The sequence below is a fragment of the Stomoxys calcitrans genome, chromosome 4 (assembly GCF_963082655.1).
Source record: "Stomoxys calcitrans chromosome 4, idStoCalc2.1, whole genome shotgun sequence".
Classification (NCBI taxonomy): Eukaryota; Metazoa; Arthropoda; class Insecta; order Diptera; family Muscidae; genus Stomoxys; species Stomoxys calcitrans.
Window position 1 is genome coordinate 158,176,610 of NC_081555.1, and position 16,454 is coordinate 158,193,063.

Sequence of the window (16,454 nt, forward strand, 5' to 3'; positions counted from 1 at the left end):
TTCCCATCCCAGAACTTCTTTTAAAGGTATTTTTATGACATAGTCCTAGGATAGGCTGTTGACGAGTGAGCCGTATCACCGACATACCAATGTAAAGTGACTCGGAGTATATCCCCAGTCGAGTCCCTGAATCCATCTTGGAGCCATTTCTGAAGACCGATGTCTCATTCTCTTCCAACACCCTGCACCTTCTCTCTTCTGGGAAACTGAATGCCGAAGATCAATTCTCGAATCGGTGTGGTTGTTGTAGCAGTGTGTTGTGTTCTATCTATAAGATGGGGTGCACCCAAAGGTATCTGGGTCTAAGACGAGTGGGTCGGGCTGGGCAGTTAAACAGGTGACGTGTGATCCCTGGTCACAATTGGGACATACATCCTGCACGTTGGCATCAATCCTTGCTCTGTAGGAGATGAGGCGGCTGCATGTGCTTCTGCTCTGGTTTGCCAGGGAAGGTCAATTTATCCAGGTGCATTGAGAAGCGGTCGTTCTCTAAGGACCATATTCACCCGGTAGCTATTTATTGCATCTGATACAGTGTCTGCATGAATGTTGTCTAGGACCGCTTGATACGCCGCTTGATCTAGTTGTTGTTGTTGTTGTTGTTGTAGCAGTGTGTTGTACACTGAGGCGGCAGCCCTTGCCGATGGATAACTCCATCGGGTCAATCCGGTACGTACAACCGGCTGCCATGGGCACCGCTTGATCTAGTGGTTCTCTCTTGTGGCGCTGGGCCTCACGCTCCAGATCATGTAGATCTACCTTAAGGCTTCTGGGCCGTGAATACCTATCCATATGATGATGATTTGAATGGTCTCTGCGACAGTCCAGAGGATATTGCTTAGACAGCACATAGTAAAGTCTTCGCACGTATAGGATCTTCGTCTCCTGATGGAGGTGGTCCACATGAGAACTGGGGACACAGCCCGTCACAATTCGAAAGGTGGTATTCTGACAGATCTGTATATTAATCCACTGCGTGTCTCAAAGCTGTCACGTCTTCATAATTGGTATCGACATCTTTTTTGGCCTAGAGACGAAGCCTATTGAAATTCGAAAAAATCAGTTCAGATTTGGATATAGGTCCCATATATATGTCCATCCGATTTTGAGTAATATTTCAATTATGGGGTCATTTGTTAACCGATTCTTCGAAACTTGGCAGGAAGGATTTTCATACGACTCTTAATACTACTGATGAATTTCATACAAATCGGTTTCGATTAAGATATAGCTCTCATTTATATATTTCCCCCAATTTTCACTTCTAGAGCCACTCAACAATCTTTCCAACAGTTTGTTGAACGCTTTTCTCGACAGCAACTACAATAACTAAGAAGTTTGCTCGAAATCAGTTCAGATTTAGATATAGCTCCCATATTTAAGTTCGTCTGATTTTGAGAAATATTGCAATAAAGTGCTCATTTGTCATACAATTCTCTCGAAATTTGGCAGAAAGTGTTTTTTTAGGACTCTCGACATTACTGGTTTATTTCATAGCTGCCGTACATGTATTGGGTTGCCCAAAAAGTAATTGCGGATTTTTCATATAGTCGGCGTTGACGAATTTTTTCACAGCTTGTGACTCTGTAATTGCATTCTTTCTTCTGTCGGTTATCAGCTGTTAATTTTAGCTTGCTTTAGAAAAAAAGTGTAAAAAAAGTATATTTGATCAAAGTTCATTCTAAGCTTTATTAAAAATGCATTTACTTTCTTTTAAAAAATCTGCAACTACTTTTTGGGCAACCCAATATATCGCCCGATTTTCACTTCTACAGCCGCTGCTAGCACATTTATCGACAAATCTTGCCAAAAAATTTGCACAACGCATTCCTCGACGACTACCACAATATTAAAGTTTGGTCGAACTCGGTATAGATTTAGATATATGTAGCTCTCATATATATGTTCCCCAGATTTTGGGCAATTTGCAATGCAAACGGATTGTTTAAAAACCCATCTAAAAACATCCACCGAGGTCCATCAAAATTGGTTCACAATTGGATATGGCTTTGAACTTATAGGGTAGGTGTAGGGTATTATAGCGGGATCGCCCGACTTTTGCCTTTCCTTACTGTTTTTTTTTTTGAGTATTTTCTCAAATAAATGAAAAAGAAATATGAAAAATTACCATTAGTTAATTTTTTTAATAAAAATGTTTTACCCCAGTATACCTATTTGGTTTTTACGACATATTTTCCTGCACTTTGTCTTCGTACTACTCTAAAAAGGCAACGAATACTTAGCGAATGGCAGGAGTGGTTTATTATTTTTGGTGTGACATCTGTCATTTACTTGCTTGAGATGTAACGGTATTACAAATAAAGTTCGTCAAAAAGCATCAAAGACAATGAATGAAGGCAACAGTCAAGGCGTATTTATGAGTTGGCCGCATCGACGAATTGCTAAAACAAATCATCTTTTTTGGGAACTTGATATGTCAAAATTTGTAAACAGGGCGAAGAAAATTCAATTCGCCGTGACATTTAAAAACTACGACCAATCAGAGCAAGAATAAAGAAGTTTATTAATTTTTGAGTGTCAAATAAAAAAAAATAAAAATTTCCTATTAGCTCGAGACAAAATCATCAAGATAGCAGGTTTAAATAGCTTTCACTAGGTTGTTGTAGCGGTAAACTAGCTGCTTATAGCTAAATAGAGTGCATTTAACCTTCCACAGTAGACCAGGGTACCCTGGGATTGATTCCAACATCATAGACATTTGCCTCTATTGTAAGGAGGGGCCACACATCACATGTGTCAAATGCACGACATGAGGATTCCTCCTGAATTGAGTTCATACGATGTTGATGGCCAGGATATTAGCGTACCATTAGCAAAGGGCTCCAATAAGAATATTGTGACTACAGCTCAAGGACGGTTTTTGTAACCCTTTTAGGGCTTTTTGCATAATTTTGGGATTTTTAAGGTCATTTGAAAATGAGGGGGCTAAAGTTTGTTGGCTACGAAGATGACGTTTTCATCTTAGTATGTCGCCGTTCAGAGAGCTATAGTATGCTGCCAATGGGTTTTGCAGCCCTCCTGTCCTACCATTATTGTCATGCATGTTGGGTCCTTATCTTCTTCATTATAATATCTGGGATTGTACCGCTGTAAATTTTGTATTTATTCTTCAACGTTTTTTGAATCTATTTCGGGGGCGACGCAATAAACCCAAGTTCCCTGAGTGAAGCTGATAGCGATTGAGGTAGTTAGAGACGTACCATTATATAACCTAAGTTTAAAAATCAAAAGAGCAGCAAACACAAAAATCAATTTATAAATTATTTATTTTGAAGATTAAATTTGTATAAGGCGAATTCAAAAATGATTTGACATATCAAATTCCATCAGCTGTGCTGATGCGGCCACCTTATTAAATTCGCCTTGGCAACATCAGTAGTTGCTGTTTGATTGAATGCAAGTGAAAAGCAATGAACTTATTCATGCTTAATACAAGTGAATGGTTTCATTCTTTTCTCCAAAGTACACTGTTCCTTGGCAACCGACTCTACAACCGAACTGACACGATCCCAACTGCAAACTGTGTTTTTGATGTTCCTGCCAGTAACCGAATCCATGCGGTTGGTGACTTAGGTGGACACGATGAGATCAATTGTCAATATGTTGTATTTGATATTTTTGAGTATGACATTGCTGGCCTAGGTTTTTAGCTTTTCACTTTCATAGTGTGTAAGATAATCCGTTTCGATTCTGACACATTTATTCGATCATCTCAAAGACTACAAAAAAAATTGTAACCTTAGCTACAATTATAACATTTATGTAGCGTAAGTATTTCATCATCTACACTGCACTAAAATATAATAAAAAATTTATTAAAATACCTATGAAATAGACAAATATTTTGTGCATTTATGCATGCCATCTGTGTTATAGGATATCAAACGTATGCTTGGCCCCAGTATATTGCCTGCTTTTTTAAGTGTTACATTTAATATCTCAATTACGATTTTTCAATAGCTTTAAATAATCAAAGTTCAATTATTATGAGCATTTGTAAAAAAAAAACTTGGTAGGTCAAAAATGAGCTACCAGTTCAGTATAAAAAACTGGTTTACATTTTTTTTTTGTAAATTTTAATTCTGATTTTCAGTTAAACAATGTGAATTGTTAATCGATTTGCTTGTGTACATTATTTGTATGGTGTATTTAGAATTAAAATGGCTTTAAATATTTGTAGCCAAATGCGTTTAATATTCAAGGCAGCATCTTAATCTGGCTTTCCATACAAAAAACATATTTGTGACTTTTTTCACGCTTTTTACGTGTATTACTCAGCCAAGCTAACATCGCAAACGTTATGCTGAATAGGGCGATAATCAAACTTGGCATTAGTCAAATTGTATGAAGCTTTAACAGCATCAACACGGATTTTGTTATGTTCTAAATACGACACCGCCATGAACATACAAACAAATTTCGTTCTATATTGAAGATGTGACGGGGATGATGGTTTAGATTTGACTGCGGGTAATAGCATGGATGAGTTGTTAAAAAACGACTTTACCGAATTCATTTGAAACAAATTGCAAAACCCGTACAACTCTCCATAATGGATCCATCCGTTGAAAAACTTTGAAGTGATTTTCTTTTACTGTGCCATATTCTCCTCTTAGTACTTCATAATAGTCGTTGTTGTAGCAGTGTGTTGTACATTGAGGCGGCAGCCCTTGCCGATGAAGGATTCCATCTGGTCAATCCGGCACGTACAACCGGCTGCCATGGGATTGTAACTATTTGTGTTATATCGTCTGATTCGATGTCAAAAATGTCGCCGAATATCCGTGCTACCGTTCCGTAACCAGTAGCATGTTATCTTCCTTAAAGTATGTATGAGCGGATATGTGCTGGTGTCCATCTAGGATCTAAAGGCACATTCAGCAAACAATGTTTTTTATAAGTCAGAATCCAAGAAGCTTTTTTTCAATAGTGTTGTGTCACAATTTTTGTGTATCCGGAATTGGGATAGGCTGCGCGGATGAACAATTTACTTGTGGAGAAAACTGCACTTTGGCGCAACCTCAATTTTTTTTTATTTTTTGCACCCTCCCTAATTTTGACCCCAGGAACACGAATCTGAAGTCCGTTTTTGGGGCTAAGGCTCCCGTGAAAGTGGTCCAACCCAGGTAATATAGGTATCAAATGAAAGGTATTGTCAAGTAGAAAACTTGGACCCGGGAAACACCTAAGGGGTCTTGAAATTTTTATCTTGGATCAAATAAAAGGTAGTTCGTTTAGAGGTTAATTATTTTTTTTTTCATATCTATCGTAATCTACTCCTTCGTACCTGTCATTTGATACCCATATTGCCTACGTTAACAAAGTGAAAAATACTCAAGACCCCATAGGTCCTTTCCGGGTCCAATTTTTAGACATGTTTTTGCATATTCGGAATCTATTCGACAATACCTTTCATTTGATTCCATTTTGCCTTGGTAGGGCCACTTTGCCTCTAGGGGCCCGAGGGCCTTTGTCCCAAAAAAGGACTTCGGATTCGTGTTCCTGGGATCAACCCACATCTTCCCACTAAATTTCAATGAAAACGGATGTACGCCCTATAAAGCTCAATTTTGTCGTTTATTCGCACTAAGTTGTTTTAGCCACATTTGCATGTGGAGATGGCGATCCTCTTCAAGCGAGCAAGTTCTTTCCGGTTTATACGACTTCGCCGCGGGTACATGATGGCCATTGGCTATTCAAAGGCGCTAATATCTTTGTCGTAACATGCATCGTAGGCACTTAGTATTTAAGCAAGAGCCGGTGCCGTCCTCTCACTGAGACTCCACTCGATACTGCTGATTGCCCGCGTCTGCAGTTCTAGCTACTCCGCAACCTGTGGATGCACCCAGTAGCTCCCTGCTAAGCTTCTCGTGATAACGAAAAACACCACACAGATGATCATAGCTATCCCGTGCCGGGATAACCATACCAAGTAGGGTCTCAATGAATGGTCCCTTAATAAAGGGTTTTCCAAGAGGGACTTGATTTATTTATTGATTTATTTGTAAGTAATCAATCAAACTCCCTTAGTGGAATATACATTAATAGGATGGAAGTTTCATTACACAAAATAAAAAAGGTATATATAAAAATTTAGAATTTAAACACATGAATATATTGGGTTGCCCAAAAAGTAATTGCGGATTTTTCATATAGTCGGCGTTGACAAATTTTTTCACAGCTTTTGACTCTGTAATTGCATTCTTTCTTCTGTCAGTTATCAGCTGTTACTTTTAGCTTGCTTTAGAAAAAAAGTGTAAAAAAAGTATATTTGATTAAAGTTCATTCTAAGTTTTATTAAAAATGCATTTACTTTCTTTTAAAAAATCCGCAATTACTTTTTGGGCAACCCAATACAATGAAACTGACGACAAAATTGAATGTAATTTGTGAACGCTCTCTTACACTAATCACTGAAATGTCACTGCCAATTTATACAGTAAACTAAACATTTTCGTCATGTCAAAGTACACGAAAGAACAACGTTTGCAAATCGAGAAAATTTACTACCGAAATTCGGAGTCGGTGACCGCTACTTTAAGAACAAAATTCTCTCCAGTGACGAAGCTCATGTTTTGGCTTAATGGGTTCGTCAATAAGCTAAATATGCGTTATTGGTCGGGTGAAAATCCACATGTGCTTCACGAATCAAAACTTCATTCACAAACAATAACTGTTTGGTGCGATTTGCATTCCGGCGGCGTCATTGGACCATACTTCTTCTGCTACAGTATCATGCTCACTGTTTATTTTTGGTCTGAATTGGACAATATTGATTTGGACGACATGTTGTTTCAACAGGACGGCGCCACAAGCCACACAGCACACGCTACAATCGATTTATGGACGAGTAAGTTTGATGTTATCCCAAGAAATGACCCATTCGATTGGCCGGCTCGTTCATGTGATTTTACGCCTCTAGATCATTTTCTTTGGAGCTCAAATCATTGATTTATGGCTACAAACGATGTTGGGGAGCACAGAGCCAACATTGAACAGGAAATAGCGACCGTTTCAATTGAAATGTATCGGGAAAACATGATACATGGTAGAAGGAGTTTGCGCCCTGACCATTTTTACGCGTAGCAACGCAATATTTTAAGTTCCCGAAAAATCTTCAGGCTCATGACATAGCAATGACAAGGACATGTCAAACTACTGCACATAGTAGAAAAGATGGCAGGTGCAGATTCGGTGTCGGTGGAAGCCGAACGGACACCACACTTTGGTCCAACGTCGATAGTCCATAAGGTGGCGTACATAGGGAGTTCAATATGCGTTAGTGTTGGAAAGTACGAAGTAGTCACAACCATTATTTGTATTGCAACACTGTGTTCTCTATTCCCTTTTGTGTATATTAGTTTTTACTATTCCTTTTTGATATTTCATTCTTTATTGTATTCGCTATTACATTGTACTCATATTCAAATTTACCAGTCAGTCTGGAATAAACTACAAATGAATTAACAACAGGTTATGGGCCCAGGCTCCGTTTTCAAGAAGACGCGTAAAGAATTAAATCGATTTTTATTTGCGAAGAGTACGGTTATGAAAAATAAATATGTCGGGCAACGTAATACGGATTGAGCCTTTAAATTCCCAGAATTACGATACATGGAAATTGCAAATTCGTGCAATTCTTATAAAAAATGACTTGTGGGCATATGTCAGTGGCGCATCACAATGCCCGTTAGCTGAAGCTGCCGAAATCGAGAAATGGAAGATCGCCGACCAGAAAGCTAGCGCGGATATTTTGTTATCAATGGCACCATCGGAATTGGGGCTCATATCCGAGTGTAAAACATCTAGGGATATATGGCTGAAATTGGAGTCCACATTCCAGTCGAAGGGGCCTGCCAGGAAGGCAACGTTACTAAAGCGTGTTGCTTTGGCACGTATGAAGGAGGGTGAGAGTGCTCGCGATCATATGAACGAATTCTTCGACGCAGTGACCAAACTCAAAGAAATCAATGTAACCATCGGAGATGATTTACTGGCCATTTTGCTTCTGTACAGCTTGCCAGACTCGTTCGAGACATTTCGATGTGCATTGGAGACAAGGGATGCACTGCCAACGCCCGATGTGTTGAGAGTGAAAATACTCGAAGAGGACCAATCACGTAAAGCAAAAACAGAACGAGATGAGCAAAATGCAATGTATGTAAGGCCAAAGAAAAACAACGTCAACGGAAGATTTGAAAGAGTAGCGAGAGAGGATAAAGTCGAAAATGCAAAGGCACAAAAGCAAAGGCAAAAACAGGGTTGTTTCAAATGTGGAAGATTTGGGCATTATGCCAGAAACTGCAGATCAAACGCAAACCATGCTGAGGAGAGCGAGGGCAGAAAAGAGAAGTCGCTGTTTAATTGTGTTGATGTGACATTAAATTGTTTTGACATCTCTAGCGAATGGTGTTTGGATAGCGGCTGCACCTCTCATATGAGCGCATACAAAGAAGGGTTTGTTAAAATGAAAAGCATAAGGAAAAGCTTATGTTTGGCAAACGGTGAGATGAGCGAAATATCTGGTATTGGTGACGTCAAAATAAAAGTTGCTAACAAAGGGCAAATGCAACCTTTTATAATAAGAGACGTAATGTATGTTAAAGATTTACGCACCAATTTGCTGTCCATCTCAAAACTGACGAATAAGGGATACCAGGTGCACTTCCATAGGGATGAAGCCTTTATAATGGACGGTAAAAATGAAGTTTGCAGAGCAACTCGTAAAGGTAATCTTTACTTTATAAACTCGATTGACTCTGTTAATTCAGCTGAAGAGAAAATAGGTGAGATCGACCTGTGGCACCAGAAATTAGGCCATCTTAATGAACATGATTTGAAATTGCTTGCCGATACTAAGGGCGCACATGGGATTGAAATCAAGAAAGGCCAACGATTGTCAACATGTGCGGTGTGCTTGAGTGAGAAACAGACACGAAATAGTTTCAGCAGTCGAGGTGATAATCGTACCAGTGAATTATTGGAAGTGGTTCATAGTGATGTCTGTGGCCCCATGAGAGTTAATTCACATTCGAACGCAAGGTACTTTGTCACTTTCATCGACGACTATTCTCGATACTGTGAAGTCCATTTCTTGAAGCAGAAATCTGACGTGCTGGGTGCTTTTAAGAAATTTAAGAGTTCATCGGAACTATTAACTGGCAAAAAGATTAAATTTCTCCAATCGGATAACGGCACCGAATATCTAAATAAAGAATTCAATGATTACCTGGAAAAGGCCGGCATTAGACGAAGGTTGACGGCACCTCATACGCCGCAACAAAATGGCGTGTCGGAGAGGAAAAACCGGACGTTGCTAGAGATGGCTAGGTGCATGATGAAACAGGCAGGAGTACCTCCGGTATTTTGGGCGGAGGCCGTAAACACCGCTAATTATTTAAGAAATCGATGTCCCACTAGATCATTGAATGGAAAATTACCAATAAAAATTTGGACAGGTAAGACTCCATCGATTAAACACTTGAGAACTTTTGGCACCCGGGCATACGTTTTGATCAAGGATAAGACGAATGGGAAATTGGATTCGCGTTCTGATGAGTGTATTTTGGTGGGTTACTCTGAAGAGGCGAAAGCATATCGTTTGTGGTCGCCAAAGAAACGTCATGTAATTATTAGCCGTGACGTCAAGTTTACAGAAGACTTTTATGGAGAAGCGTTTGAGCCAATAATCAGAGAAGACTTGGAGCCACAATACGAGTATGAAATGCCAATAGGAGAACAGGAGTACCCGGAACAGCGAGAACGACAGTCCCAGACATCATCTCAAAACGCGAATGATGCATTTCAGACCCAGAACACAAATGCTGACGCCATAGAGGATAGTGAAGAGGACATGGATGATTTCGAGGGGTTTGAAGATTGCGAATTCATTAATGCCGTTTTTAACGACGAACCTACTACCTGTGGCGAGGCGATGAATTCCCCAGATGGTCTCAAATGGCGACTGGCAATTGAAGACGAATTTTTAGCACAGATATTAAATGGTACTTGGGAAATTACCGAACGACCAGATGACAAGAGGGTGATTGCCAATAGATTCGTTTTTCGCACTAAAATGGACGATAAGAAGAAAGCTCGTCTAGTCGCAAAAGGGTGCTCCCAACGGCCAGGGGAGGATTTTTCGGACACCTACTCACCCGTCGTTCGATCGTCGACCATTCGACTAATGTCTGCTGTAGCTGTCGAAAATGACCTGGAAATCCATCAGATGGATTTTGTGACAGCATACCTGAATGGAGATCTTAAGGAAAGAGTCTTCATGCATGTACCTGATTATTTGGAGGAAGTCTTGCACAAATTGTCACGAGGAGAAACGGTTGGAACAAGCAAGGAGAAGAATCAGAAAGCCGTTGAAATTGCGGAAGCGTGGCTCAGGAATTTGAAGAAATATAAAAATCCAGTATGCAGACTCGTCAAGGCAATATATGGTCTACGACAATCAGGCCTACTGTGGTACCAGAAACTGAGTCACAGATTACAACAACTTGGATTAATACCATCGAAACAGGACCCTTGCTTATTCATAAACAGGAAAGGTGAGAAGATCACGCTAGTCACTGTTTACGTTGATGATTTATTAATAGCCACGGACGATAAGGAACAGCTATGCCACATAAAGAAGTCTTTGGCAGAATCCTTTGAGATGAAGGACCTTGGGAGGGTCAGCAGATGTTTGGGCATAGAATTTGACCAGGATTTGGAGAATGGTCAAATGTCATTAAAGCAGAAGGAATATACCGAATCCGTTCTTGCACGTTTCAACATGCAAAATTGCAAACCGGTTGTGACACCTTTAGAACAACAATGTAAATTGGATAAGCCTTTAGAACCTGATGCGACAATAATGCGAAGACATCCCTACCAAAGCTTGATCGGTGCCCTTATGTATTTAGCAGTCAGCACTCGGCCTGATATAGCGTACGCTGTAAATTTCTTAAGCCAGTTTAATTCGAATTACAATACTGAACATTGGAAGGCCGCCAAGAGGGTATTACGCTATCTTAAAGGGACGATCGATCATGGACTAAAGTATACCAAAGGCAACATTCAATTGTATGCGGTTGTGGACGCTGATTGGGGTTCCAATCTCTCCGATAGACGCTCCTACTCAGGATTTGCCTTCATAATGTCTTCCGGAGCAATCAGTTGGGAAGCTCGAAAACAGAGGACCGTGGCTTTATCGAGCACAGAAGCAGAGCTCCTTGCTATTACAGAGGCTTCAAAGGAGGCCTTGTATCTTCGACGAATCTTTGAGGAAATCAGACTGCCGAAAAACTGCATTACGATCTTCAACGACAGTCAGAGTGCCCAGAAATTGATACAAAGCGTCGGATACCACTCTCGTACCAAGCATATCGACGTCCGACATCAGTTTTTGCAACAGTACCGAAATTCTGGTTATATTAAATTGGAGTACAAGAGGACCGAAGATATGACAGCTGACGTACTCACGAAGGGCCTTGGTTCCAGTAAGCATCAACAACATATTCGAGAACTGGGCGTGGCCGAGATTCTATAGAGGACGTCCTACTTCGAGGGGAGGTGTTGGAAAGTACGAAGTAGTCACAACCATTATTTGTATTGCAACACTGTGTTCTCTATTCCCTTTTGTGTATATTAGTTTTTACTATTCCTTTTTGATATTTCATTCTTTATTGTATTCGCTATTACATTGTACTCATATTCAAATTTACCAGTCAGTCTGGAATAAACTACAAATGAATTAACAACAGTTAGACCCGCAGGACCTCTGGTTGGCACATACCGAGTAGACTTTTAGTTGGGTGTCGCTTGCTTCCTACTCTCTTCTTATACATCTCCATCTTTCTATCTCGTGTCTGGGTCTAATCTAGGGGCCAACACCTTTTCTTTACTTTCTCACCTTAATTTTTTCTCCATTAGTTATTACAATGGGCAAACCGGCCTCGTTGCTATGTTCAACTTGCTTAACCTGCCTCTTTAAAAAAATTGATTTTAATTTAAAGAAGTAAAAGCGTGCTAAGTTCGGCCGGGACGAATCTCATATACCGGTATCTCTTTATAGGCAAACAAACAATAATGGATAAAAATTGCCATGCTATTGGAGCCATATCAAGTTGTGGACCCATTCGATTCAGACCATATTTGGCACATATATTGAAGTTTATAGCAGAGGTCGTTGTACAAAATTTCAGCCAAATCGGAAAAGAATGGCGCCCTCTAGAGGCTTAAGAAGTATAATCGGGAGATTGGTTTATATGGGAGCTATATCAGGTAATAAACTGATTTAGACCATACTTGGCATAGTTGGTGCTGGACAAAACAAAACACCTTGTGCAAAATTTCAGCCAAATTGGATAAGAATTGCGCCCTCTAGTGGCTAAAGAATTCAAGATCACAGATCGGTTTATATGGCAGCTATATCAGTTTATCGACCGATTTGAATCATACTTAGCACAGTTGTTGAAAGTCATAACAAGAATCGGATAAGAATCTAGTGGCTCAAGAAGTCAAGATCCAAGATCGGTTTATATGGCAGCTATATCAAAACATGGGCTGATATGGCTTATTTACAATCCCATGCGACCTATACTAATAGGAAGTATTTGTGCAAAATTGCAAGCGCCTAGATTTACTTCTTCGAAAGGAGTCCTCAACAGTCCGTTCTGTTCGTCAGACTGTGCAACTTATATATGCAACTATTATTATTATGATGTTTTTGTTTTTTTTTTTAATGTTTAATTTGTTGTCTCTTTACAGAAATAGTCTCTTTGATCTCCCCAAACCCATTAAGAATGCCACAAATTTACCATTGATATTTGGCAAAACTGTGGATTTGCAAATTCAACAAATTATTGAATATGTTTTAAGAGATTTTATGACGCCATGGCTGGGGTATGAGTATTGCATTCATATTATAAGACAAAAATTTGTTACAAAATCACCTCTCTTCTATTTTTTTCCCAGATATGTGGTGACCAAACCCAAACTCATGAATGATATTGTCCGCGAGGACCTATGGAATGCCATACAGAAAATGCATGAAAGGGCCAAGAAAATGGATGCACCGAAGCTTATAGCAGTCGATATGATTAACAGAGTTACAGTTCATTTGGAAAAGATACGAATATCTGAAGCTAGGGCGTAAGTTAGAAGGGGATGGAAGAAACCAAAAAAAAAAAAAAAATTATGGCCCAATGAATTCTAGCCTCCATTCAAAAACAATTTTTATTCTTTCAGAGCTGAAATGAATGTAGCTCCAGTATTTTCAACCAATTCCTATTTGGCCAACGAAGAGAAGGAAATGGAGTTTCTAAGAAAATTGTGTGAGATTATGGTTATACTGCTGCTTCCACGCGGCTATTCATTACCACCGCTAAAAGTGCTGTTAAGTGAAATTCTATCCTACAAAAGTTAGTACGCCTTAGAAAAAATCATAAAAAAATCCAGTTAATTTTTCTTTATTTTCTGTAGTATTTTTTCCCATGATCAAAATGTTAACATCACCCGACTATATCAACCAGAAAGTTGTACAAAACATTGAGGGTCGTTTGGCCGCAGCTGCCATCAGTAAACGCAGCTATGAATATGCTGCCAGTTTTGAGGATTTTCTCAAAGTAATCAACAATTGTGGCAATCTTGAGGAATTGTCTCTAATACGAAAAAGTATTGTCAACGATTTGATGCATGCAACCACAGTACAAAATCTCCAACGTGCCAAAGGTATTGATCCCGACAATGATCCGGACCACAATCTCTCCAAATCGGAAGTATCGGCTGCTATGCGTTTGAAACGTTATGTGGCCCAGTTAACCTATGCCAAGAATATGTGCGAAAAGAACTTGGAGAAATTTGGTTGGAATGGTAACTATTCGAGTGATTTGGATTTGTCGCTAGTGGAAATACTCAACACAGCCATAGGAAGGCGTTATTTTACCATATTTTTGGAGCCCCTTAAAGCCAGTGCTTTGGTGGGCTTCTACATGGCCGTTGAGGAAATGAAACATGCCCCCAAAAATGCAGCCCATCAATTGGGCACCGAAATCTTCTATACCTACATACGAGTACCAAAGTCCGAAATACAATTTGACAAACACGAACGTAAACTAATAGAAACATTCCTACTGGGCGATTCGGGACCAGAAATATTCTATGACTTGCAGAAACAAATTCTGAAAACCCTGGAAGAAAAGTACTATCCCCCTTTTGTATTGAGCGAACAATATCGTTTGCTAAAGGAAGCCCTAGACTCCGATGACTACAAAGATCCCACCTTAATAATAGGCTCATTAAGTGATAATCACGAGGATGTTGCTGTCGCTTTAGATGGTCTGGAAGTTGGTGCAACGGGCACCATCGATGTGGCAGCTCATACATCATATGCGCGTAAGAAACTAGAACAAATACAGGAACGTATAGATAAGAAAAATCAAGCTTTGGATGCTTTAAAATATTCCGTTAAACCCGACTCAAAAGTACTACAAATTTTGGAAAAAGAAATGGAATGGCTGAAGAATGTGAAGCGACAAACTGAGGCACATTTACGTCGTACCGATGCATGGACTGAACATTTGGGTCGCTGGAAAGCCACGCTACAAAGTGTGGAGGTGGGTGAAACATTCAATTCAATGACTTAAGTGTACTGTAAATGAAATATTTTTATTCTTATTTCGTTTGCAGATTTCCGATGAAAAGGAATCCCTACAATTTATGATTCTAGTACATGTAGACGAGGACATTAATACACCGCCTTCGCTAAAGCATTCGTCAGGAAGAGTCGAAGCTAGACCCGGTAGCATATCAAGTGGCTGGGTTGTAATGAGATCATTGAACCAAGTTCATGTAAGTTTTGTCGAAATATTTGAATGAGAGACTTTATGGCGATTTTAAATTTAAAGCACCCATGATCTTGAGTATTTTTTTTATCAAAATTTCATGTCTATAGGAAATATTGTCAAAACTTAATTTCTCTAGGAAATTTTGTCCAAATTTCAAATTTCTAGGAAATTTTGTCAAAATTTCGTTTTTATAGAAATTTTGTCAAATTTTCATTTCTAAAGAAAATTTTGTCAAAATTTCATATCATAGGAAATTTTGTCAAAATTCCATTTCTCTAGGAAATTTTGTCAAAATTCCATTTCTCTAGGACATTTTGTCAAAATTTCATTTCTATAGGAAATTTTGTCAAAATTTCATTTCTATAGGAAATTCTGTCAAAATTTCATTTCTATAGGAATTTTTGTCAAAATTTTATTTCTATAGGAATTTTTGTCAAAATTTCATTTCTATAGGAAATTATGTCAAAATTTCATTTCTATAGGAATTTTTGTCAAAATTTCATTTCTATAGGAAATTTTGTCAAAATTTCAGTTCTATAGGAAATTTTTTCACAATTTCAGTTCTATAGGAAGTTTTTTCACAATTTCATTTCTACAGGAAATTCTGTCAAAATTTCATTTCTATAGGAAATTTTGTCAAAATTTCATTGCTATAGGAAATTTTGTCAAAATTTCATTGCTATAGGAAATTTTGTCAAAATTTTATTTCTACAGGAAATTTTGTCAAAATTTCGTTTCTACAGGAAATTTTGTCAAAATTTCATTTCTATAGGAAATTTTGTCAAAATTTCATTTCTATAGGAATTTTTGTCAAAATTTCATTTCTATAGGAATTTTGTCAAAATTTCATTTCTATAGGAAATTTTGTCAAAATTTCATTTCTATAGGAAATTTTGTCAAAATTTCATTTCTATAGGAAATTTTGTCAAAATTTCATTTCTATAGGAAATTTTGTCAAAATTTCATTTCTATAGGAAATTTTGTCAAAATTTCATTTCTATAGGAAATTTTGTCAAAATTTCATTTCTATAGGAAATTTTGTCAAAATTTCATTTCTATAGGAAATTTTGTCAAAATTTCATTTCTATAGGAAATTTTGTCAAAATTTCATTTCTATAGGAAATTTTGTCAAAATTTCATTTCTATAGGAAATTTTGTCAAAATTTCATTTCTATAGGAAATTTTGTCAAAATTTCATTTCTATAGGAAATTTTGTCAAAATTTCATTTCTATAGGAAATTTTGTCAAAATTTCATTTCTATAGGAAATTTTGTCAAAACTTTATTTCTATAGGAAATATTTTCAAAATCTCATTTTATGTGAAATTTTTCAAAATTTAATTTTTCTAAGAAATTTTTTCAAAATTTTATTTCTATAGGAAATTTTGTCAAAATTTCATTTCTATAGGAAATTTTGTCAAAATTTCATTTCTATAGGACCTAACCCTAAGATTGTAACCTAAGTAACCCTAAGATTAACCACCGCTGAATATTTTTTCTAGGATTAGAACAGGATTAGGATTAGAACACAGGCTCTTGTTGTGCTGAACTTCTCACTCTCGAGATTAATCTCGCATCTTTTTAGATCAATCACTGC

At 38.1% G+C, this 16,454-nt stretch overlaps 1 protein-coding gene across 1 annotated transcript in view; it reads left to right on the plus strand.

Moving 5' to 3' along the window:
- The window catches only part of LOC106081945 (sorting nexin-25), a 30,432-nt gene that overhangs the window by 3,756 nt on the left and 10,222 nt on the right, over positions 1-16,454 (plus strand). The window contains exons 3-7 of the mRNA XM_013244227.2: positions 12,781-12,915; positions 12,988-13,164; positions 13,261-13,433; positions 13,495-14,627; positions 14,701-14,862. Coding sequence (XP_013099681.2) covers positions 12,781-12,915; positions 12,988-13,164; positions 13,261-13,433; positions 13,495-14,627; positions 14,701-14,862 — 1,780 coding nt within the window. The remainder of the gene's footprint in view (positions 1-12,780; positions 12,916-12,987; positions 13,165-13,260; positions 13,434-13,494; positions 14,628-14,700; positions 14,863-16,454) is intronic.